Source organism: Ailuropoda melanoleuca, chromosome 15 (genome assembly GCF_002007445.2).
Source record: "Ailuropoda melanoleuca isolate Jingjing chromosome 15, ASM200744v2, whole genome shotgun sequence".
In the NCBI taxonomy this organism is placed as follows: Eukaryota; Metazoa; Chordata; class Mammalia; order Carnivora; family Ursidae; genus Ailuropoda; species Ailuropoda melanoleuca.
Genome location: NC_048232.1, coordinates 6,236,689 through 6,261,027, shown reverse-complemented (window position 1 = coordinate 6,261,027; position 24,339 = coordinate 6,236,689). Strand labels below are relative to the sequence as shown.

General features: G+C 51.7%; 1 protein-coding gene across 1 annotated transcript in view; it reads left to right on the top strand.

Moving 5' to 3' along the window:
- SFMBT2 (Scm like with four mbt domains 2) overlaps positions 1 to 23,789 on the top strand; it is a 234,767-nt gene extending 210,978 nt beyond the window's left edge. The window contains exons 18-21 of the mRNA XM_019808390.2: positions 5,734 to 5,900; positions 6,194 to 6,475; positions 7,217 to 7,345; positions 18,913 to 23,789. Of these exons, the coding sequence (XP_019663949.2) occupies positions 5,734 to 5,900; positions 6,194 to 6,475; positions 7,217 to 7,345; positions 18,913 to 19,053 (719 nt within the window). The 3' untranslated portion in view covers positions 19,054 to 23,789. The remainder of the gene's footprint in view (positions 1 to 5,733; positions 5,901 to 6,193; positions 6,476 to 7,216; positions 7,346 to 18,912) is intronic.
- The last annotated feature ends 550 nt before the right edge of the window (positions 23,790 to 24,339 follow it).

Below are 24,339 nucleotides of genomic sequence, written 5' to 3'. Positions count from 1 at the left end.
TCTGCTATGAGCCTGCTTCTTCCTCTCCCACTCCCCCTGCTTGTGTTCCCTCTCTCGCTGGCTGTCACTATCTCTGTCAAATAAATAAAAAATCTTTAAAAAAAAAAAAAAAGTATTCCTCTGAACTCCGAAGGAACGATAAAAACAAATGGAGTGGAAGTCACACACAGCCTACTCTGTTGTTAGAAGACAAAGGGGCTACTTTCGGAACACGCCGTACCAAGCAGGTCTGAGTAATTGTGCGTTCTCGCCATCACTCTCCCTCATTTCTAGGTACAGAGGCAAAACGTACCGGGCCGTGGCCAAAATCGTGCGAACCTCTGACCAAGTAGCAGATTTCTGCCGGCGGGTTTGTGCCAAGCTGGAATGCTGCCCAAATTTGTTCAGTCCTGTGCTGGTTTCGGAGAACTGCCCAGAGAACTGCTCCATCCACACCAAAACCAAGTACAGTAAGTTCAAGGAATGAAAAGAATATTGGGCTGGGGGCCTAAACTGTGGGGTAAGGTAGTTGGTGGGTTTTTCAAACAAACAAACAAAAATCTTTAATAATTTTTCATGGGAATTGCTGTGAAAGAACTGTGTAAGAATTGCTGTGGCGGATACTCGCACATCTCCAGCCCAGGGGCGGGACAGGGTGAGGAACACCACGACAAATTATCACCGGCAGGCGTTTGGCAAAGAAGAGATGAGAAGGGGTATGCTGTGAGTTTCAGGGCATCGGCTGAGTTTGGAAACCTACGTGGCTGAAAGGAGAGCGGGATAAAACTGGATCTTGGCAATAGTTGGTAACCGGCACTGCTTTCGTGGTCCTTATGCTGAGGAAGGATGTATAGAGGCTCTCTTTCCCCTCTGTACGGGGTGAGCTCCTCGTCATAGTCTGCTTCCCACTGTCCATACCGCCTCCTCAGAGCTTCCTGGATGGGACTGTCTGGAGGGTGCAGAAGCAGCCCGCACCGTCCATGCTTCCGTGGCCTCAGCTGCCCCTCCTGTCATGGGACTCGGGGTCAGCTGCCCCCCACCGTCTTTGCTCCCATCTCTTCCCGGCAGGACTTTCGTGCTGTCTACCCCCACACGAGCAGTGCCTCTGCCTTCTCTGGTGGCCTTTCCCAGGTCCTGTCCTTCCTCAGCTCCGGCCTTTGTCCATATGCACTGTAGCCACTCGCAGACACCTCCACCTCGGCTTACGTCCACCTCTGACACCTCCCTCTGATCCCCGAGTCTGCTCTCGCGACCTCTCCCCTCGGTTATCTCCGGCCCAGGCGTGACTGCGTCCCCATCATGGTGGCCTGGAGGTTCACTCTCCCAGCCCGCGTTCCGGCTGCCAGGGTGTGAACAGGACCTCAGGGGTTCAGTCTGCCTGCTGGGAGCCCCGGCCAGTTGAGACTGTGATCACCTCATGTGTCAGAACCAGGAATCTGAGCCGACTTGAACCACCGTTCGGAGTGTGACTCTCCTTGTAGCTTTCTCTGCACGCGTGCATGGATATTCTAAGAACTGTTTTCCACTCCGTTCCGCTAAGAGTCAGCACTCTTCTCCATCAGGTTGGACCACCTGTCATTCTGCACCCGCATTCACGCATGAAGGGTCACCTGTGTGTTGGGTGGGCGTGGTGACGTCACTGTCCTCTCCAGAAAACTTGTTTCCGCCTCACATTACCCCCTGGAGTAGGCTGCTTAGTGACAGATGCTCCGGGATCACAAAGGACCTGACTGAGAGCCAAACTCGCCCTTGAATATTTGCCTTAAAAATGGGAAGAAGCAGGTTACCACAGCTCGAATTAAACACGACCCAAATGACTTAGAGACTTTTCTGGGTCTCGTGTGATAAAACGTCAAAATCCTAAGATGCCTGGGTCAGCGTATAGTAAACATTGCTGCAGATGGAACTGATGTGCCAGGGGGAAGCGACAGAACCATGCTGGGGAAGACTCTAGAGCACGAGGCCCGCAGTCACCCCAGTGTGACCCCAAGANTTGACATGTCAGTTAAACAAACACCAGTTATCTGCCGCTAATGGAGAAGTTTATGATTGTTTTGTACCAGTGATATTTTCAAAATGTGTTGAAAGGTGGTGCGAGCCTACATCCAAGTGCTCCTCTTTGCAGCCAAGCATTATTACTTGGTTATCCCTGTAAATATTTGGCCCAGCGCTTCGGTGCCCATTTTTGAACCAAGAATCTGTTCACCCTGCTCTCTGGAAGACATGGTCTCCAGTGTTGGTGACTTCACTGCATGTGGTTTTTGTTAGGCAGGAGAAAGTTTTTCTGTTTTGTTTTTTGTTTTTTTACTTGAAAGTGATAAGCAACAAGTGACAATTTCTGGATTTCAGAAGTGTTCTGGAACGGGTTATTAAATTACGGGTACCGCAGGGAGACGAAGCCACATGGAAATATCTGTGGCGGTCATTCCGCAGTGACACATGATCACGTGCGTTGTGCCCGATCCTGGGCTGTCTTAAAAGTATTCCTCTGGGGGCGCCTGGGTGGCACAGTGGTTAAGCGTCTGCCTTCGGCTCAGGGCGTGATCCCAGCGTTCTGGGATCGAGCCCCACATCAGGCTCTTCTGCTATGAGCCTGCTTCTTCCTCTCCCACTCCCCCTGCTTGTGTTCCCTCTCTCGCTGGCTGTCTCTATCTCTGTCAAATAAATAAAAAATCTTTAAAAAAAAAAAAAAAGTATTCCTCTGAACTCCGAAGGAACGATAAAAACAAATGGAGTGGAAGTCACACACAGCCTACTCTGTTGTTAGAAGACAAAGGGGCTACTTTCGGAACACGCCGTACCAAGCAGGTCTGAGTAATTGTGCGTTCTCGCCATCACTCTCCCTCATTTCTAGGTACAGAGGCAAAACGTACCGGGCCGTGGCCAAAATCGTGCGAACCTCTGACCAAGTAGCAGATTTCTGCCGGCGGGTTTGTGCCAAGCTGGAATGCTGCCCAAATTTGTTCAGTCCTGTGCTGGTTTCGGAGAACTGCCCAGAGAACTGCTCCATCCACACCAAAACCAAGTACAGTAAGTTCAAGGAATGAAAAGAATATTGGGCTGGGGGCCTAAACTGTGGGGTAAGGTAGTTGGTGGGTTTTTCAAACAAACAAACAAAAATCTTTAATAATTTTTCATGGGAATTGCTGTGAAAGAACTGTGTAAGAATTGCTGTGGCGGATACTCGCACATCTCCAGCCCAGGGGCGGGACAGGGTGAGGAACACCACGACAAATTATCACCGGCAGGCGTTTGGCAAAGAAGAGATGAGAAGGGGTATGCTGTGAGTTTCAGGGCATCGGCTGAGTTTGGAAACCTACGTGGCTGAAAGGAGAGCGGGATAAAACTGGATCTTGGCAATAGTTGGTAACCGGCACTGCTTTCGTGGTCCTTATGCTGAGGAAGGATGTATAGAGGCTCTCTTTCCCCTCTGTACGGGGTGAGCTCCTCGTCATAGTCTGCTTCCCACTGTCCATACCGCCTCCTCAGAGCTTCCTGGATGGGACTGTCTGGAGGGTGCAGAAGCAGCCCGCACCGTCCATGCTTCCGTGGCCTCAGCTGCCCCTCCTGTCATGGGACTCGGGGTCAGCTGCCCCCCACCGTCTTTGCTCCCATCTCTTCCCGGCAGGACTTTCGTGCTGTCTACCCCCACACGAGCAGTGCCTCTGCCTTCTCTGGTGGCCTTTCCCAGGTCCTGTCCTTCCTCAGCTCCGGCCTTTGTCCATATGCACTGTAGCCACTCGCAGACACCTCCACCTCGGCTTACGTCCACCTCTGACACCTCCCTCTGATCCCCGAGTCTGCTCTCGCGACCTCTCCCCTCGGTTATCTCCGGCCCAGGCGTGACTGCGTCCCCATCATGGTGGCCTGGAGGTTCACTCTCCCAGCCCGCGTTCCGGCTGCCAGGGTGTGAACAGGACCTCAGGGGTTCAGTCTGCCTGCTGGGAGCCCCGGCCAGTTGAGACTGTGATCACCTCATGTGTCAGAACCAGGAATCTGAGCCGACTTGAACCACCGTTCGGAGTGTGACTCTCCTTGTAGCTTTCTCTGCACGCGTGCATGGATATTCTAAGAACTGTTTTCCACTCCGTTCCGCTAAGAGTCAGCACTCTTCTCCATCAGGTTGGACCACCTGTCATTCTGCACCCGCATTCACGCATGAAGGGTCACCTGTGTGTTGGGTGGGCGTGGTGACGTCACTGTCCTCTCCAGAAAACTTGTTTCCGCCTCACATTACCCCCTGGAGTAGGCTGCTTAGTGACAGATGCTCCGGGATCACAAAGGACCTGACTGAGAGCCAAACTCGCCCTTGAATATTGGCCTTAAAAATGGGAAGAAGCAGGTTACCACAGCTCGAATTAAACNTAAAAATGGGAAGAAGCAGGTTACCACAGCTCGAATTAAACACGACCCAAATGACTTAGAGACTTTTCTGGGTCTCGTGTGATAAAACGTCAAAATCCTAAGATGCCTGGGTGAGCGTATAGTAAACATTGCTGCAGATGGAACTGATGTGCCAGGGGGAAGTGACAGAACCATGCTGGGGAAGACTCTAGAGCACGAGGCCTGCAGTCACCCCAGTGTGACCCCAAGACACTGAAGTGTGCTGCACCTTTGTTGTGTTCGGTAAAACTGCTCTGATTTCCAGCATCGGGCTTCTAGAAAACCACCTGTAGACGTGCACTGTTCTCTCAGCCCTCAGATCGGTTTCTTGGGTGTTCAGGACGATTTGATACTTGTTCTAGCTGTGTTTGAAGGACAAGGCGAACTCAGGGCCCCCCCACTCCTCCGCCATCTTAACTCCCCTCCTGGCTCCTAGAAAACAGAACTGCGCCAGACTTGTCATGCCCGCAGGGGCCCTTGGGTGTGAGCAAGTGCTTATCCAGCAGTAACTGGTACGCGGGGGCCCCGTGAAGCCTCGAGCGTCCTGCTCTGCCTGGTCCCACGGGTCTCATTTTGCACGTGAGGCAGTTGAGCAATGGGGCCGGATGACTCTCCTGTGGGAATACAGCAGTGTGGGCACGTGGCACGGTCACACCGCCCCAGATCACGTGCTTCACCATAACCTAGCAGCTGTGTGTTTGGGTATTTTTCTTGGCTCCTTCCAAACACAGCCAAAGGTCCCCTTTCTGCATGTGGTTCTGTGTGGAATACTGGTGTTGTGGGACGGGCGAGACTTTGGGTAATGAGTCTTGATCGGGATGGTAATTGAAAACTGGATCCTTAGCAGTGGTTTCAGTTAGTTGAGTGTATATTTAATTTATAAAATACAGCAGTCGTTACTGAAAGTTGGTGAATAATTCTCTAACGGGTGCTGTGTGTGTTAATAGAGACCTCCATCGAGCTGCTGGCAGGGTTGGCTTCTCCTGAAGCCTGTCTTTGGGCTGTAGACAGCTGTCTTCTCGGTGCTCACACGGCTTTCCCCCTGTGCGCCTTCCTGCTGTCTGTTCCTCTTCCCGTACGCACATTGGTCCTGTTGGGTGAAGGCCCCATGCTTTGGACCTCGTGCACCCTTAATCTCCTCCTTAAAGGCCCATCTGCAAATACAGTGCCATGGGGGGTGCTGCCCATAACACCCTCTAACTGTGAGGGCACGGGCGAAATATTCCAGACGTCAGAACGATCTTTGTCTCTTTTCTTTCTCTCCTTTCTCTCCTCCCCGGTCTTTCTCCTGTCCTTCTACTCTCTCTGTGTCCACGTAAGTGTGTGTGTATGACCTTTAGAATATGTGTTTGATTTTCTCTCCTCTTGCAGCCTATTATTACGGAAAGAGGAAGAAGATCGTGAAGCCCCCAATTGGGGAAGCCAGCACCGAGAGCGGGCACCCAAAGCCAGCCAGACGTAGGAAACGGCGAAAATCCATCTTCGTGCAGAAGAAGCGGAGGTCTTCTGCCGTGGACTTGGCCGCAGGCTCGGGGGAGGTGGGTCCCGCTCAGAGTACCTTCCTGCATGCTCCTGGGACCCACGTCTGCTCTCGCCAAGGCCGCAGCCGACGTGCGACGCCGAGTGCCCGGAAACTCCGGTTATCGGGGAGCCCTGCTCCTCAGCGGCTGAAAGCAGTCAGCCTGCTCGGCCATGTGGGCTGGCAGAGGGCCGCGACGGGGACCATGGTGGGGACCGCAGGATGGGTCTCGGGGCCCCCCCTGGGGGTTTGCACGGGGCCAGCTGAGTGGGAGAAGGCCTCCCTGAATTCAGTTCCTTCCCTTCTCCCCAGGAGAGTGAGGAAGAGGATGCGGATGGCATGGACGAGGACACTGGGAGTGAGGAGACCAGCTCTGAGCTCCGCGATGACCAGACGGACACCTCTTCGGCCGAGGTCCCATCTGCGCGGCCCCGGAGGGCCGTCACCCTGAGGAGCAGCTCCGAGCCTGAGCGCCGGCCGCCCATGGAGAGGCCGCGACGGGGCCGGAGGGCTCAGGCCGCCTCCTGTGCCGAGGGGGCAGAGCAGGGCGCAGCTATCGGCCACGACGCTGTAGAGCTAACACCGCGGGCCCTGGTGAGCTTGTGTGGGGCCCGGGCTGTGGGCAGGTGCTGAAGAAGAAAGGCAGTGCGGTGCAGGGCCTTGACTTGGGGCTCCCTGTTTAAAGTACCAACAGCCGTAGCAGCAGCTCCAGCCTGGTTCCTGAGTCTGGGGCGAAGGCCTGGTGATTTCCCATCTTGAATGGAGAAATCATAGCTCCTGTTTCGTTTCCCAGCTGCGAAGGATTCCTGTCAGGAGAACAGGCAGAACAGGTTCTCGGGGTCCCATTGAACGCTAGGCTTCCCCTTCACGGGAGACCTCTGGGATGCTGTGCAATGTTAAGTCAGCGTATCAGGTCTCCCCCAAACCCCCAGGCCGTATGCGGTCAGCTGGGAGGTCACGGGCACCATCGTCGCCAGAATAAGTGGGGAAGGACCGGCTGCCTCCTGTACAGTCCACACGCCCCGTGCCCTCTCTCCAGTCGGAGATCATCCTTGCTAAGCAGGCCCAGAATTTCCTGAACTGGGTTTTCAGCAGCTGGTCTCGCTGCACCTTTTCTTTCAACGTCTAACCACACACAAGTCACTGGAGGCAAAGTCATAACCTCAACAAGCTGCTAAGAAAGTCCCTCGAGCCCGGAAGCCTCTGTGGCTTGTCCGGGTGCCCAGGGAGAGGCCAGAGGGAGGAGGAAAGCCTGGCTCAGGCCCACAGGGTTTACTGAGCATCCCACTGACCCTGCGGTGATCAAGTGACCTCCTGCCTCCCTTCTGCCGTCAGGACACAAAGCAAGAGGAGGAGGAGAGGCTCGTTTTGGAGAGCAACCCGTTGGAGTGGACGGTGACCGACGTGGTGAGGTTCATTAAGCTGACGGACTGTGCCCCCCTGGCCAAGATATTTCAGGAACAGGTGCGCTGGTCCTGCTGCCGTGTTTGTTATATTTCCTTTGATCTTCTGTTTCAGCTCCTTTCTGACACTGTGACATGGCTCTGGCAGGGGAATGGAGTACTTCCTTGTTACTGCGTGGGGCTGGGGGGTGGAAGCCTGGCTCACGCATGCTCCCCCCTGACACTTCCGTGGGGGGCTCTTGGCAGTCCAGCAGGGACACAAGTCCCAGCTCGGTCTCCCTTGTCAGGGACTGGGAGCCTGGGGCCATCTGGCTTTTGTCGCTGTCTAGGTGGGGGGTCTCTGTCCTGCAGAAAAGCCATTTTTGTCTGAAAGATTTCTGTCTCCCTAGGCTACCCATTTCGCAGTCCTTCAGGGAGAAAGAGCAGGCTTCCTGTGGGCCTCTTTTCACCCGTGCCCAGTGACAGTTTTGGGTAGCCAGCTTCTGTAGCAATAAGTCTTGGATATAGGATGCACGCAGATACCCAGGTGCTCAGCACCGTGCCCTCTTGGGCCCCCAAGTCCCCACCAGTCTGCCTTCTCTTCTCCCCACCTTATGCTTGTTTGATTCTAACATCAGGGCTTTTAGTTCTGTTCAGAGGGGGAAACAGGGAAGGGACCTGTCCTCATCTTGCCAGACGGGAAGCCTTCCGTCTGCTGTGTTTCTCTCAGTGCTGCTCTCCTCACTGCTTTCCTATGTCACTCCTTCCTTTGTAACAACGTGAAAAACCTGTGGTATATTCGGTCGTGTGCTAGTGATGGGTAAATGCAGAGCAATCAATATAATCTCTACTTCAAAGGAATTTTGATTCTGCAGACGAAACGAGAATTAGCTAAAGCGAAAGACAGGTTTTGAGCCCTAAGAAAGGAGGAATTTTTTTACGTTACCCCTTAAATTAACATGGAACCAAATCGCCTGTCTGGACCCAAGCCACCTTGCAGGCTGCTCCCCAGCCTCCATGGAAGCTCCGTTTGAAGCCTGCGACCTGCTCTCCCATGTTTGCGTGAGGGGTTGCTGTTTCGCACACTCACAGTGTGTGTCTTTCAGGACCTTGTATTTAAGAGAGGTTCTGTTTACCATGTCATCAATTCAAGGTGTGTCTATCTGGCCTTTTTTTAGATGCTACAAACTGATACTCTAGAGAGAGGGTGACTCAGGCACTCAAGTCAGGAAGGGAAAAAGGAAGGCCTCTGGTTCCCCTGAACCCAGTGAGTCCCCCGATCTTCCAGGCCCACTGTGTAAAAAGTAAATTAATGTGGTTCCCAGCCCCTCCCAGGAGAGGGTGGCCCTTAGCATTCAGAGGTCCCATCTGGTTGACCCCCAGAGCCTCCTGGTGACACTACTGTGTGCACATGAAGGCCTGAATGTTGGGTAATTATCCGTAGTGGCCCTGCGAAGACGCCGGATGCTGATGACCCAGAGTGTAACACGTGCGTCTCTGCGCTCGTGTATTCGTTCTGCGNCTCCCAGGAGAGGGTGGCCCTTAGCATTCAGAGGTCCCATCTGGTTGACCCCCAGAGCCTCCTGGTGACACTGACTGTGTGCACATGAAGGCCTGAATGTTGGGTAATTATCCGTAGTGGCCCTGCGAAGACGCCGAATGCTGATGACCCAGAGTGTAACACGTGCGTCTCTGCGCTCGTGTATTCGTTCTGCGCACAACGACGGAGCATCTCCCTGTGGGCCTGGCAATACTCAAAAGGCAGATGTGGAAGGAAGTGTTCTAGGTTAGTCTCAAGCTGTGTTTTTGCCTATTTTGTTTTTAGACTCAAAGGCACACTTTTGACTGGAAGTGTTTTTCAGCTGGTCTGTGGCTGAACAGGACACAGAGCTCTCCCGCCCTATCTCCAGGTTAGCCATACAGGGAGAGGTGAACGGGCTCTCATGCGAATGCTTTCACAGGCTTCTGATACTAGGCAGAAACGTGAAAACAGCCAACTTGGGAAAAAGGCTGAAGTACTGTGTGTGCTGAGTCATCCTGACTTGCGCTTCTAAGCCTGGCTTCTTAGGCTGTGTCAGAAAGTTCCGAGCCTTCCCAAGCCAAGGTGTCTAAGACATGAAGCGTGCCCAGCGCGTTCCCACTTCCAGAATCAGGTGGCGGGCAGGGCCCTGTCTTCACTTTCTCCTCTCACACTGGTTAAAAACTTGGTCCTACTACGTACCTACTTACTGTCTTCTCTTAGAGACAGAAAAATAGGTAGACTGTAATTGATCATAGCCGTATTCCTGCTTCATTTCCATTTACATGGGAGGCCGCAAAGTCTGTAGCCCGCTGTACTGTCCGAAGTGCATGGGACTTAAGTCCTTTTCTGTTCAATCGGGGCCCATAATTACTAATTTTTGCTAATTTGTTCAGTTATCTTTGAGCCTAAGTGTCCCACGGTCCTGATTTGCGGAGGCTTCTCATGGGTCTTTCCAGCCACGGTGTGAGGTTTTTGATGACCAGCCAGCGGCTCTGTTCGCCAGTGTGAGAGAAACCCCGGTGCGTGGAGTGGTAATAGCTGTGTGTGTTCACTCCTTTCAAAGGTGTAAATTCAGGGGCTGTCACGATCACCAGCAGCATTTACAGAAGGTATAAACTTCCCGTTACCTTTAATTCTGAAATGTTATGGCAACAGCTTAAAACATCTATGCAATGTAATTTCGTGCTGTGAACGTGTACATTATACAGTAAAACTCCACACATCTCTAACTAAGAAAAACAAGAAACTTTTAAATAGAATGTGGCCCTCACTCCTTGTGGTGCCTGTTAGTTTGCGGCCCGGCTTTGCTTCCGTGCACCTGCTCTCTCCTGAGCTGTGGGGCCGTGGAGTGGATGGTGGCCACACGCAGCCTGCCTGGGAAGGAGAGTTGGGGGACAGACGTGTTTGTCACCCACGGCATTGACCCCACTGAGCTGCCACCGCTGCTCTTACCCTGTGACAGTCTGATGGTCAGGTCGCTTAGTCCAGCACCTTGCAGGGAACGCTTTGGTGTTGAGAAATCAGGGGCACAATTTTATTCTCAATGGCGTATTCTTTTAAAAATGAGAACACTCAGGAGTTCTATTTCACAGCATCAGGGAGGATGGTAAATGATTTGAAAATGAGGCCAGAGGCCCCAAGTTGGCTCATTTGCAGACAAACTGCACAGAACTCTCGCCCTGCGGGAGAAACCAGGCCCCATGGTTGATCGGTTCTTCCCAGGTACCAAACAGGGTGCTCGGTCTCCGTGATTGGTCAGATCGCCTTGCCCCAGCCCGCCTTGATCTCCATCTCCCTGCACAGTGGGTTCTATGCAGACAGATTGTCCCAGGCATTCTTGCTCAGCTCAGCTAGTCTGCAGGGCACCAGGGCTCCGCATGGGGCCCCAGAGACCGCAAAACCATGTGCACCGCCCTTAGTAGGACAGGTTCAAGGACATGGGCATGACCATCCATTCCAGCTTGCCCACACTTGAAGGTCACACCACGGAGCATAGACTCTCCACCCCTCAACCATGGCCTCAAAACCCAGACCTCGTTTACTTCGGGCACTGCCCCCTATCAGCTGGCTGAGCAGGAGGAGGGAGGGCCTGGGAGACGCTCTCCTGCTGGCTTTGCCTCTTTGCTAGAGGAGCAAGTGTGTGTTGGGGGGAGGGGGGATGGGGCTGTGATCGGATAAAGGTCCAGAGTCCATTTAGAGATCCTGACCATCGCTCTTGTTTGGTTTTATCGGCCCGGAGCTCTCCGTGCAGCTTTCCCTCCGTGGCTAAGGCCCTGGGAGCCTGCCTGCCAAGGGCTGCAAACAGGCCCTATCGCCCCCGGCTCTGAATGCTTCCAGGTGCCTAGGGGCAGTGGGCTTATAAACAGTTGGCAACAGCAGTAAGAGTGGGCTATGGCATAGTCCGAGCAGGGGAGGTTGGGGAAGAGAACACAGGGCGCCAGGCAGACCGGCTTCTCGGGAAGGGGACAGGAGTCGCGTGGGCTCCCAAGGTGTGTTTGGCTAAGCGAGAGCACCTGCCGGGGCCTTCGCAGAGTAGTGAGCACCGGGGTTTGGACTGCAGGCCTGGAGCTGCTGGGGACTGCGGGTTGCTGGGATGCCTGTGGGAGCAGGGCTGTGGGAGGTGCAGTGGATAGTAAGGAAGCCACTGGTCAAAACCGCGTATTTTCCCCAAAAGCTCTCCCAGGAAAGAGACCAAGTTCTCTGTCCAATTTTATAAGGTAATTTGGCAGTTTTGCACTAATCTCAAGGCCTGACTTCATGTCAGGTGTATTTTACGACATCTGTCCATCCAGGAAGTATTTGCCTGTCTGTTGCGTGCGGACCACTGTGGCAGGCCTCCCGTGCTCCTCAGAGTCAAAGTTCGCCCTCTCTGTGAGCTGAGAGTTGGGCAGGCAGCAGTCAGTCTGACAATTAATTATAGGATCTCAGGATCGAGCACATTTATCCCAGCAGGCGTGTGGGTGGTGGTCAAGGAATGGTTTATGAAGTGGATCTAACCGTCCACGTCTGGGGCCTGGCGTGTCCTGCTGGTAGATTTAAGGCACTGTGGCATCCCCTAGGATGGACGCTCGGGCTCTACAGGAAAGAGTCCAGGGCCCTTCAAGCTCTGTAAACCCTTCCTTCACTCCTGGGGCCTGTCCCACAGATCCTGCGCTCCACTGGCAGAAGCCCTGCAAGGTTGAAGAATAGACAAAGCGAGGGGCCATCTTGAAGTTTCTGTCTGGGAATTGGAGACCAGAGTTCACTCCCACCACTAGATGTGAGTTTTTATTTTGAGGATAGTTGCAGCTTAGTACAGTCGACCCTNGTCCTACTACGTACCTACTTACTGTCTTCTCTTAGGGACAGAAAAATAGGTAGACTGTAATTGATCATAGCCGTATTCCTGCTTCATTTCCATTTACATGGGAGGCCGCAAAGTCTGTAGCCCGCTGTACTGTCCGAAGTGCATGGGACTTAAGTCCTTTTCTGTTCAATCGGGGCCCATAATTACTAATTTTTGCTAATTTGTTCAGTTATCTTTGAGCCTAAGTGTCCCACGGTCCTGATTTGCGGAGGCTTCTCATGGGTCCTTCCAGCCACGGTGTGAGGTTTTTGATGACCAGCCAGCGGCTCTGTTCGCCAGTGTGAGAGAAACACCGGTGTGTGGAGTGGTAATAGCTGTGTGTGTTCACTCCTTTCAAAGGTGTAAATTCAGGGGCTGTCATGATCACCAGCAGCATTTACAGAAGGTATAAACTTCCCGTTACCTTTAATTCTGAAATGTTATGGCAACAGCTTAAAACATCTATGCAATGTAATTTCGTGCTGTGAACGTGTACATTATACAGTAAAACTCCACACATCTCTAACTAAGAAAAACAAGAAACTTTTAAATAGAATGTGGCCCTCACTCCTTGTGGTGCCTGTTAGTTTGCGGCCCGGCTTTGCTTCCGTGCACCTGTTCTCTCCTGAGCTGTGGGGCCGTGGAGTGGATGGTGGCCACACGCAGCCTGCCTGGGAAGGAGAGTTGGGGGACAGACGTGTTTGTCACCCACGGCATTGACCCCACTGAGCTGCCACCGCTGCTCTTACCCTGTGACAGTCTGATGGTCAGGTCGCTTAGTCCAGCACCTTGCAGGGAACGCTTTGGTGTTGAGAAATCAGGGGCACAATTTTATTCTCAATGGCGTATTCTTTTAAAAATGAGAACCACTCAGGAGTTCTATTTCACAGCATCAGGGAGGATGGTAAATGATTTGAAAATGAGGCCAGAGGCCCCAAGTTGGCTCATTTGCAGACAAACTGCACAGAACTCTCGCCCTGCTGGAGAAACCAGGCCCCATGGTTGATCGGTTCTTCCCAGGTACCAAACAGGGTGCTCGGTCTCCGTGATTGGTCAGATCGCCTTGCCCCAGCCCGCCTTGATCTCCATCTCCCTGCACAGTGGGTTCTGTGCAGACAGATTGTCCCAGGCGTTCTTGCTCAGCTCAGCTAGTCTGCAGGGCACCAGGGCTCCGCATGGGGCCCCAGAGACCGCAAAACCATGTGCACCGCCCTTAGTAGGACAGGTTCAAGGACATGGGCATGACCATCCATTCCAGCTTGCCCACACTTGAAGGTCACACCACGGAGCATAGACTCTCCACCCCTCAACCATGGCCTCAAAACCCAGACCTCGTTTACTTCGGGCACTGCCCCCTATCAGCTGGCCGAGCAGGAGGAGGGAGGGCCTGGGAGACGCTCTCCTGCTGGCTTTGCCTCTTTGCTAGAGGAGCAAGTGTGTGTTGGGGGGAGGGGGGATGGGGCTGTGATCGGATAAAGGTCCAGAGTCCATTTAGAGATCCTGACCATCGCTCTTGTTTGGTTTTATCGGCCCGGAGCTCTCCGTGCAGCTTTCCCTCCGTGGCTAAGGCCCTGGGAGCCTGCCTGCCAAGGGCTGCAAACAGGCCCTATCGCCCCCGGCTCTGAATGCTTCCAGGTGCCTAGGGGCAGTGGGCTTATAAACAGTTGGCAACAGCAGTAAGAGTGGGCTATGGCATAGTCCGAGCAGGGGAGGTTGGGGAAGAGAACACAGGGCGCCAGGCAGACCGGCTTCTCGGGAAGGGGACAGGAGTCGCGTGGGCTCCCAAGGTGTGTTTGGCTAAGCGAGAGCACCTGCCGGGGCCTTCACAGAGTAGTGAGCACCGGGGTTTGGACTGCAGGCCTGGAGCTGCTGGGGACTGCGGGTTGCTGGGATGCCTGTGGGAGCAGGGCTGTGGGAGGTGCAGTGGATAGTAAGGAAGCCACTGGTCAAAACCGCGTATTTTCCCCAAAAGCTCTCCCAGGAAAGAGACCAAGTTCTCTGTCCAATTTTATAAGGTAATTTGGCAGTTTTGCACTAATCTCAAGGCCTGACTTCATGTCAGGTGTATTTTATGACATCTGTCCATCCAGGAAGTATTTGCCTGTCTGTTGCGTGCGGACCACTGTGGCAGGCCTCCCGTGTTCCTCAGAGTCAAAGTTCGCCCTCTCTGTGAGCTGAGAGTTGGGCAGGCAGCAGTCAGTCTGACAATTAATTATAGGATCTCAGGATCGAGCACATTTATCCCAGCAGGCGTGTGGGTGGTGGTCAAGGAATGGTTTATGAAGTGGATCTAACCGTCCACGTCTGGGGCCTGGCGTGTCCTGCTGGTAGATTTAAGGCACTGTGGCATCCCCTAGGATGGACGCTCGGGCTCTACAGGAAAGAGTCCAGGGCCCTTCAAGCTCTGTAAACCCTTCCTTCACTCCTGGGGCCTGTCCCACAGATCCTGCGCTCCACTGGCAGAAGCCCTGCAAGGTTGAAGAATAGACAAAGCGAGGGGCCATCTTGAAGTTTCTGTCTGGGAATTGGAGACCAGAGTTCACTCCCACCACTAGATGTGAGTTTTTATTTTGAGGATAGTTGCAGCTTAGTACAGTCGACCCTCCTCTCCCCTGCTTCTTCCCGTGTGATGTCTCCATGAAAGAGTGGGGAGTCTTCGGGAGCTGGGGACAGGCTGGTGGAGGCACTTCCAGAGGCCCTCAGGATGTGCACCCCAGCTCCCTTCTCCCTGGATGGGAGCCCGATGGCCCCTTTGGTAGTAGCATCTGTGCTGTAGCCTGAAGTTGCTGTCCCCGACAGTCATGGGGTCAGGAGAGTGGAGCCCCCGTGAATGGATCTGTGCCCTTGTAAGAGACTGCAGAGAGCTCCCTGGCCCCTTCCCCCATGTGAGGACATGGTGAAAAGATGCCCCTTGTGAGCCAGGAAGCAGGGCCTCACCGGTCACCTCAGTCTGCTGGCAACTTCGTCTGGGACTTCCCATCCTCCAGAGCCATGAGACCCAGGTGCCTGTCGTCCACCAGGCCCCCAGCCCATCGTGTCTGTTACCTGGCCCTGAGGGACTCAGGCCACTTCTGTCCACTTGCCACGTTCTCTCGCTTTGCTTTTACCCATCTGTAGACTTTTAGGTTCACCCAGACCAGGTCTTCCCATTCAGTCATCCAACAAACATTTAATGATAACCTGTTATGTGTCTGGCAGGTATTTTCCTAAATGCTGAGGACAGAGTGGGGGGAAACAAGCTAGAGAAAATCCCTTGTTCTCAGTGCTGTGCCTTCTCAAAAGTGGGTTAAAACGTGAGACTATCCTTGACCGCCCCCCCCAGCCGGGTTTGTCCCGAGGCTCAGCGTCCAGCTCTGTGTGCTGAGGTGTGCGGCTTTGCTCCACTGCATGCGTGTGTCTGCTCCCCAGCTGGAGAACACGGGAGCCCCGTCTCACTCACCTTGTAATGCCATTAGCTACTTTGGGATCCTACTTTAAAATAATTTAATAAATATTTTGCAAATAAGTGAAAAACAGCTTTGAAAGACTTGGCACCTCCTCAGAAACTACAGTTTGATTTACTGAGGGAATCCCCTTCTCCTCCTTCCTGGGCTATGAGGTGTCAGAAAAATGGAGAAACCTAAGAGCATTTCAGAAGGAACCAGCGAGAGATACTGGCTTGCATCTGAGACGTAGATGCACCAGCGTGTTTTTATTGAGAACTGGTTGCTGTGTCCTGAAGCGTGCATGTGAGACTTGTACATACGGCGCATACGTTTTTCATCACTTTTGCTTCATTTGTAAAATACCTACTCCTGCCTTTTGCTTGCCTCATTTTTTTATAGCTTGTCTTGTTGATCTGTGTAGTGCCTTCTGTATTCTGGGTATCACCGCCGTCCTTTGTGCGTTCTACACGGAGCGTACGGTTTGTGGTTGGGTTAGCTGCCCCGGGGCACCCGGTACCAGATCCCATGGGTAGCACCCCAGTTCTGGGCGACCATCTCTCTCAACGGGCTCAGCTTTGCTACCCCCTAATAAATGTCCTCCCCTTCAGTCCCTCGTGGCTTCCCCACCCTGCCTCCTAATTCATTCTGATACGTTGTGGCCAATATCAGCTTGCAGATGTTCAAATCTTGTAATGCAACTTCTCTGCCTAACGTCCTGTAGCGACTTTCTGGTCTCACATCCAGAAGCTTCAATTTCCAAACTGCTTTCTGGGCCCATCTCAGCTTTCCCTTCAGTGTCTCTGTGCTCTCCTTGAATACGTGCTCTCATGAACTGCTTGTCTGCCATGGGTCCATCCTTCCGTCGGTGATTCCCCTCTGTCCCTTAGGTCTGTGTCCACGCTTTATTCTCTCTGTATCGTCGTGATCTGTTCCTCATAATGGCCTCCCTTGAGTTTCCTCCTCTCCTGGAAGAGAGTCTTTGTTTTGTTCAATGCAATAGCCACAGAGGCCATCAGAGTGCCCGTCTCTCAGCAGGCGCTCAGTAAACACTTGCTTGTTGGGTAAAGAAATGAGTGACGTCCTCCACTTAAATGTGGTGCATGCATGTGGCGGACACCTTCCCTGAAATGGTCTGTAGAGAGTTAAAGAAGCATTTTAGGGCTGGCTTTCAAGTGTCATTGAATCTGTATGTCCAAGGATGGCCATCATGACTAAGTATGGGTGTTTGGAGCTGCAGTTTTCCCTCCAAGGTCTAAGACCAAAAAACCATGTCTGGGGACCAGGATGGCTCATTCGGTTAAAAGTCTGACTCTTGGTTTTGGCTCAGGTCACGATCTCAGGATCCTGGGATCGAGCCCCGCGACAGGGTCCCTGCTCTGTGGGGAGTCTGCTTGTCTCCCTCTCTGTCACTGCCCCCCACCCCCCCCCCGCTCTCTCAAAAATGTATCTTAAAAAAAAAAAAGAGAAAGAAAGAAAACCGTGGTTCTGGTTCCAATATGCTTTCTAACTAAGTGATCTTAGATAGATCAAGTAGCTTTTTTGGCATTAATTTCCATCTAAAAAAAAGCATCCTATATCCTAAAATAAGTTTCTGTTCTGTTCTTCATTGAACATAATGGTTAAGCCACCTACACACGAGTTTATAACATCATCCTTTTCCTACCTACAATGTGTTTTTCTGAGGCCCGTGACACTCACAAGACTTTGTATGCCTAGGCCTGTGCCCCCCCTGTCAAGTTTTGATGTAATATAAGTGGATTTGCCTCTGAAAGCAGAGTCGGCTCACAGGTCCCAGGTCAGGGGTACCATTGTTGGGTTCATGACCTTGAGCAGAATACTGTTTCTCAGCACTTGCAATTTGCGCTTTACTACCGCCAGCCTGAGAAGGGGTGTCTAAAGAACCAGTAAAGTAATGTGTAAAAGCACGATAGAAAAAGTGAAAAAAGGAGAGAGAGACAGCATCAAAAATTCATTGGCAGTTTTGTTAGTTTATCTCCTACCTTCGGCGTATAGTCAAGACTGATCGGTTTACTTTGGGGTTTGATACGGTCCAGTTGGAGTCTTGGTGGAGTTGTGCCCTGGACTTGCACACATCACGGCCCGCGCTCGCGTAATTGAGACAGTTGTCAGTTGCACTTATGTAGGTACTTGTGGGGTTAATGCTTCCATTTTTATTGCTGCCATACCGATGAGGGATTATTAGCACAGCAAGGTGCCTTTTGAAACTGGTCATACACTAAATTATGCTTACTCCTACCATAGTCCTCGCAAGGCTAACATTTATGCCCGTTTTGGGGTTTTCTGGTTTTTGTTGTTTTGTTTTGCTTTTGGTAATTTTAAGACAGCTAAATTTTAAGAAAATAAGCTTTGTATGTGTAATTCATGATGCGTGATGCCTGAGGTACCACACGCTCGTGTGCACTTGCAGGACTTATGGCAGCCCTGGGTTCACCGCTTCCGCAAACGGCAGGAATTCTAGTTTGCTGGGTGTGGGTTATGCTCTCCTACCAGTGGTCTTTATTGTTACCTTCGCTTATTTCCTCTGGAATGTGAAGACTGTCTTGGTGGATCAGAGGAAGGGATTCCCTTAAACTCAATAACCCAGTCACACAGTATCTACATAAATAAACCCAATTTATTATAGGAAGCACGCTGGTGAAGAGGCAGAGATGTCCGGTGGGGTGATCTTAAAGCTTCGGGGTGAGCCTTTGTCCCTTCCTCCTACAGTGAATGCAGTTTAACAGTCTCTAATGACTGTCATCCTCGTGTGGGCCTGGTGCATGGCCGCAGAGGGCTAACAAGGACAAGACTGGGACGCAGACCACACGCACCTCATTCTGGGTGACCCGTGTGTGTGTGTCTAAATCCCCGAGTTGTCCTCAGTGGCAGACTGCTCTGGGTAGTGGTACATCTCTCCAGCATCTTCTCACCCGTTTCGATGGTGAAATGTCAGACCTTGGCAAGGAAGACAGAGCTGCTGCTTTTAGTAGAGAGCTCTTTCCCAGTGCTTACATGGAGTCACAGCAGAACACGAGAGGGGCTGGGGCGACGGCGGGGGCCGAGGGGGGCTCTCCCAGCGAGGGGCCAGAAGCTTGGGAAAAAGGAGGCCCTGCAACAGCTCACCTGTTCCACCTCTTTATCCCTACCAACCTAGGCATGTGAATTTCAGAGTAGCCAGAATTTTCTAAGCAAACAGATTTTATTAACCAGAAAGAGTGTCCCCAGGCCAAGTCTGTATGTCTGCTAGCGCTCTCCTGGATTGAAGGCGGGAAGGGCAGCATCACACGCCCTTGGCCCCCAGGATGAAGCCACCTATGACAGATGCCTTCCCTTGGTGCCCAGTGTCTCAGCTCTAACGGGGCTTTGTTTCCTGGCAGGACATTGATGGGCAGGCGCTCTTGCTGCTGACCCTCCCCACCGTGCAGGAGTGCATGGAGCTGAAGCTGGGGCCCGCCATCAAGCTGTGCCACCAGATCGAGCGAGTAAAAGTGGCTTTCTACACCCAGTATGCCAACTGACGCTCCCCTCCTGGGAGGTGACCCAGCGTCGTGCTGATGCAGCGTCTTGGGAAGGTTTGGGGACCGAAGCTTTATTTTTTGGGCGATGTGAGCTATGAAAAGCAGGAAGCAGGAAGCAGGAAGGACCTCCTTCCCTCTCCAGCCTGTGTGATATTACCACGTTTTCAAGCACACCCAGGGCCACAGCAGTGGCTCCCAGAGTGTTGGGCGCTGCGGGAAAGGGAAGAACGTCTCTGTACGTCCACATCTTGCCTTCCTCCCTCCGGAAACCAAGCAGCTCCCCGCGAAGGGCTTTCCTCAACCATGGTCCACTTTGCTTTGAAAATGAAGGCACAGTTGATATCTTTTCAGAACATGCCCAGGGAGGACACCAGCTGGTGGTCGTTCTAGATGCTTCTTCCGTGAGGATGCACATGCGGCCGTGGCTACGTGGGTGTCAGTTTGATCTTGGTGGCAACTTACTTCTCAAACACACTTGTTTCAGGATGTGGTTATAAAAGGATGGGCTAAACCCGCATCACCTGTCAGAGGTGCCTTTTAGGAAGTAGGGGGGCGGGAAGGCAGGTGGCATGTTGTTGCAGTGAGACCGTTCTTCCTGAGCGACGGACGTCTAGAACCTGTAGAGAGTTCCGTTTGCTATCTTTTATAGAACTTCACATATTGCCAACTTTCTCATTTAATTGTGACCAGATCAGGGAGTGATTCCTTTAGTCTGTTGGGAAATGCTGAGCTGTGTATTGAAGGAACAGCTTAATTTCAGAGAGGAGTGGGAAGAGACTTGGGGAAGCTTTTAATAAACCAGCTGTGTCCCCTTAGAAGGATCCTGCAGAAGGTCTCTCGGTGAGCTTGGCTTTGAGTGCCACTCGGATCAGCCCGGCCCTGGGACGTCCATTGAGGCTGACATTCCCGACTAAGAGCAGGGCGGCAACCTGGCGCTGTGACTTGGCTCAGCCCTGCTCTCCTGCTGACACGGCTCGTGGCCACCTGTGATCCTGGGTCACCACATCACTCTGGACCCCCTCGTCCACCTCCTGCTCCTGTTAAGGGAAGACTCCCAGTCCGCCAGTGTGAGACGCAGCAGGTGAAAAAGAATCCTATCAGCACAGCGTTCACTGTTTCCTGCAGCCCAGTCTGGCCTGGAGGTTGCCGACATTTCTTGGGCAGTTTTCATTACATCGGTTAAGTCCCTTTGCCGAGAGGTGTGTGGCTCTGGGAATTGACTGGGGTTTCTTTTGTACCGAGCACTTCATCTGTGTGTGCCTATGAGGGACCCAGTGTGCTCGTTCCAGCCCGAATGGACTGCCCTGCTCCGTTGTGAGATGTCCACATGCCTTTTGACACGTGCGCCAGGAAACCAGACCTTCTGCTCGTCTGGACGTGGAAGGGGAGCGCAGCCTTCTGCTGCTCTTGTGCCATAATCACCTTGATCTCTTCTCCTTGATTAGAGTCCCCACCGCCGTCGGGACGTCATGTGGTGAGCTTACGAGCTGTCATGTTTCTGCATACGTTTTAAGGCATGATTATCTGTCAGATTTTGCAAAGTTTGATGACTAACGCTCACCTTTATTCACAGTCTTTCCCTGTTAACAGATGCAACTGGGAAACCTATTTTGCAGGTGACTTTTCCCTCTCCTCCCTAGCTGATTTCTACCACCAAGTTTTAAACGTTTGGCAAGTGGGGTTGCCTGGGGACTGTGCTGGAAGGACTGGCGTCGCACACCAGGATGCTGGCAGCATGGCGAGGACGGAAGCGTCCATCGTGACTTGCGCTTGGCTCGCAGTCAGGCTTCTGTCTCCAAAGCCGAGGTGTCAGCCTCCTCCCGGGTCCCTACTCCTGCCTTCTCAGCCACATACTTTGGCCTTAAACGCTCAGCCTTGTGGAGTCCATTGGAAAGGGTATCCATTTCAGGATCTTTGGCATTTTTCCTGCGCTGACTCACTCGTGATCCTTCACTGTGGCCTTTTCAAGCTGAGCTATTCCTGTTGCATCTGAAACGGGAGCGAGGGGATGTGGTGGCTGCAGCGTAATGTCGTACTTTCGGAGCGAGTGTCCCCTCCTCGTGCCCTTTCAAGTAAAGGCACGGAGCAGGAGGTGCTCCGTGGGAGGAGACAGAGCTCGCAGGCCTCTCTGGAGCCCCCCACCCCCGGAGGAGCTGGAAAGCCTCCCCTCGGCCGCCCTTGCTAGGGAAGTGTCCTGCTCCCCGAGGGGCCACGTGCCCAACACCTCCTTACCCTCAGTCTCTCTCTGTGTGGTGATCCGTCACTTCGCCCTTGTCCGCTTGATGGTGCGTGGTCAGGAAGACGTGGCCGGGGCCAGAGACAGAAGGCCTGGCTCCAGGGTAACCATCACAGAGGTCGCCTGTGTGTCACCTCCTGACCCTCCAAGAGCCAAGAAACCTTTTAGGGCCCAGAAGATGCTTTTGCCATGAGTGTTGCCAGCGTCCTCCTGAACTTAGATTCTTTGGGGGTCTTCCACTGGAGGGCGTACTTCACATCGGTAGCAAGTTGGCCACCAAATGGTAAGGTGGTGGTCGTTCCTCTGTGGGATTCACCTCACACCAGCTTCTGTCTTATCAATAGGGCCAATTTCCAAGGCACATTTTACTGTGTTGTTACTGTGTCTCTTAAGGCAGGAAATGGTGATTTTATGTCTCCCCCCTCCCCTGGTACCACCACAGCCCAAGCCAGACGTTTCTCTGTTGAAACGCCAACAAGTGACGTCCCTCCCCGCTTTTCTGTCCCCAGATGCTACAGTCTCTCCTCTGTCTCTGTGATAATACTTTGGGACCAAAGTCCTGTCCTCTGTGTAGCTAGCTGGGTCCTTTGTACACCATGCTGCTCGTTACCTCCTGGAGCCGGCCGAGAAGCCTGGCTTCCCTCTCCTGGCCGAGCAGACACTTTGCATTCTGTATGGTGTGTATAACGTGAGAAGCGGACGTGCCACCTTGTCTTTAATGGTGAGAGGCATCACACAGTCCCATCCTGAAACTAAGGCAGCTGGCTCTGCCCCTTCCTTCTTGACTGCGTCTGTCCTGTGTTGGGAAAATATCGGATCACGATATAAACCTCAAAAGAGCAGGGTACAGCTGGCATTGCAAACAAACTTCTTTGCTTTTCCAAAAAAAAAAAAAAGACAAAAAACAAAAATGGAAACCAGTTTCCTTCAAGTTGCATCATCCAGAGAACTCATCCATCGCTTTTAAAATTAAGTTCATTTGATCAAAGTTTGGCTCGCACACAGTGTTCGGGCTGTGCAGCCGATAGGTTGCTTTACCTTATTTGATCATATTTGAAAGAGTATTTCCTGTGTTTGCTTTGATTGGTTCCTCAGTACATTAAAATGACTCAAAGCTTTGACCCTGCTCCTCTGACCCTTGCTATAGTCTCTGGAAAGTTGATTTGTATCAGTCTTTGAAGCTTGGTCTGAGTGTCCTGACTTGTCTCTTAGAATGCTGAGTGTTGTATCAGGCAAGTTCTGAGATTCGCCTTTTATCTTAGACCAAACACCTCTCTAAGAGCCGTTCTTCCTTCATTTTGCAAGCACTAGGGTCTTTCATAACTTCTTTCGTAGAACACCCACTTATGTTTATTTCTGTATATAGAACTATTAAAACAGTAGTGTTAAAATCTTTGTTGTGGTTTGAGCACCATTGTCGCTTTTTGGTTAAGATGGTGAATCTAGGATCCAAGTACTCTGTTCTGTCTTTAGAAAGCTGTGACCACGTGTGCAATTATTTTTGAAGGGAAAGATAGTAAATTAAGGTCTCTGTAGTTCTTAAGGAAGCAATCGTTGTGATATACATACTGCCCGTGTGTTCTGGTGCAGTAGCGGATAGCAAGGAGAAGCTTCTCTGCATCTATCACAGTGTAATGATTCTCTGACTCGTTTCCTGTTCTTTTCTGTTGAAGAGTTTTCTGGAAATTGCTTTCATCCGTTTAACTTGGTTGAATACCAGTTGATTCTCATAGCTTTTACCACTAGAGTTGGTTTACAAGTATCCCAAAACATGGATGCGATGAAATTGAATTGTGCTAGTTTTGACCCCTGAATTTACCTAAAAATTGTAATTGCTGACACATGTGCTGCTTTGGGTTTTGGTTAAAAGGATCTCTAGTTCAAGTGATAAGAACTGACCCGAACAATTTCCAGCGGTGGTCTTTCCATCTTCCTGGTTGGTTTTAAATGCTGAGGATTCTGTACCAGCGAGCAGGGCAGTCATGTCATGCAACCAAGCCAGAGCGGTGCTCCGCGTGGGCCTGACGGATACTCTCGAGAAAAAGTAAAGTTCTGGGACCAGCGTTTGCTGAAAATCAGCTTATGGTGGGAAATTAGAGATAATTTTTTTTTAAATGACAGAAGAAAGAAATCATCTCATTTGTTGTTCACAATGGGAGCTAGCATGATGTCCAGAAGCATAAACTATCCCTAGTCGTGAATGTCAAGAGCCCTTTTACTGTTTTGCATTCCAGTTTGAGTAGTTTGTATTGAAACCTGATTCATATCTTGTGTACGTTTGGTGTGTAAAAGGAAAAATCCGTGTTTTTACTTTTGGAATTTGCAGTACAAAGGGCATGTTGTTGGTTTGCTGGAAGATTGTATTCTGTATATATGTTTTCATGTAAATAAAGGAAAATCTATATCAGAGTTATATTTTAATTTTTATTCTAAATGAAAAGAAACCCTTTTTACTTGAAAAAATTGTAAGCCACATTGTTAATAAAGTAAAAATAAGCTCTGTGGTGGTGTTTGTGTCTTCCTGTGCAAGGTCACTAAATACTATTTTAAGGGTTTGCGTTTTGTTCTGTTTGTCTTTTCCTGCTATGCACGAAAGCGTGTGTTTATAGCGTTTTAATAACCATGGCTCTGAAAGTCCCATGTGATCTTTCAGGGTTACCCGGTAGCTTTGGAACTGTTTACTCAAGGCATTTGTGTTTATTTTTTTTTTATTAAAACGTGACAGTATCTCCTACAATCGCCTCTAGGCGTTCCCATGGTCAGCGATTGAGTGGTTCTGCGATTGCCGGCTCCATCAGGAGGAACCGACTCTGTCCGGGAGAGCGGTGCTTAACCACGTTTACACGGACACTTGTCCTTTAAATGGCACCAGTGGGTGTCGGGCATCTCCGAAGAGCAAGGGGAACCTTCGCCGCCCTGCCCTGATGCTCGGTCTCTGTCATGGGTGGGACACGCTCCTTCCCCCTGTCACTTCACACCCAGCGTTACTGAGGGGCAGAGCCAAGGCCAAGGACACGAGCATTCAGCGGCAGGTGGTGGAGGAACGTCCC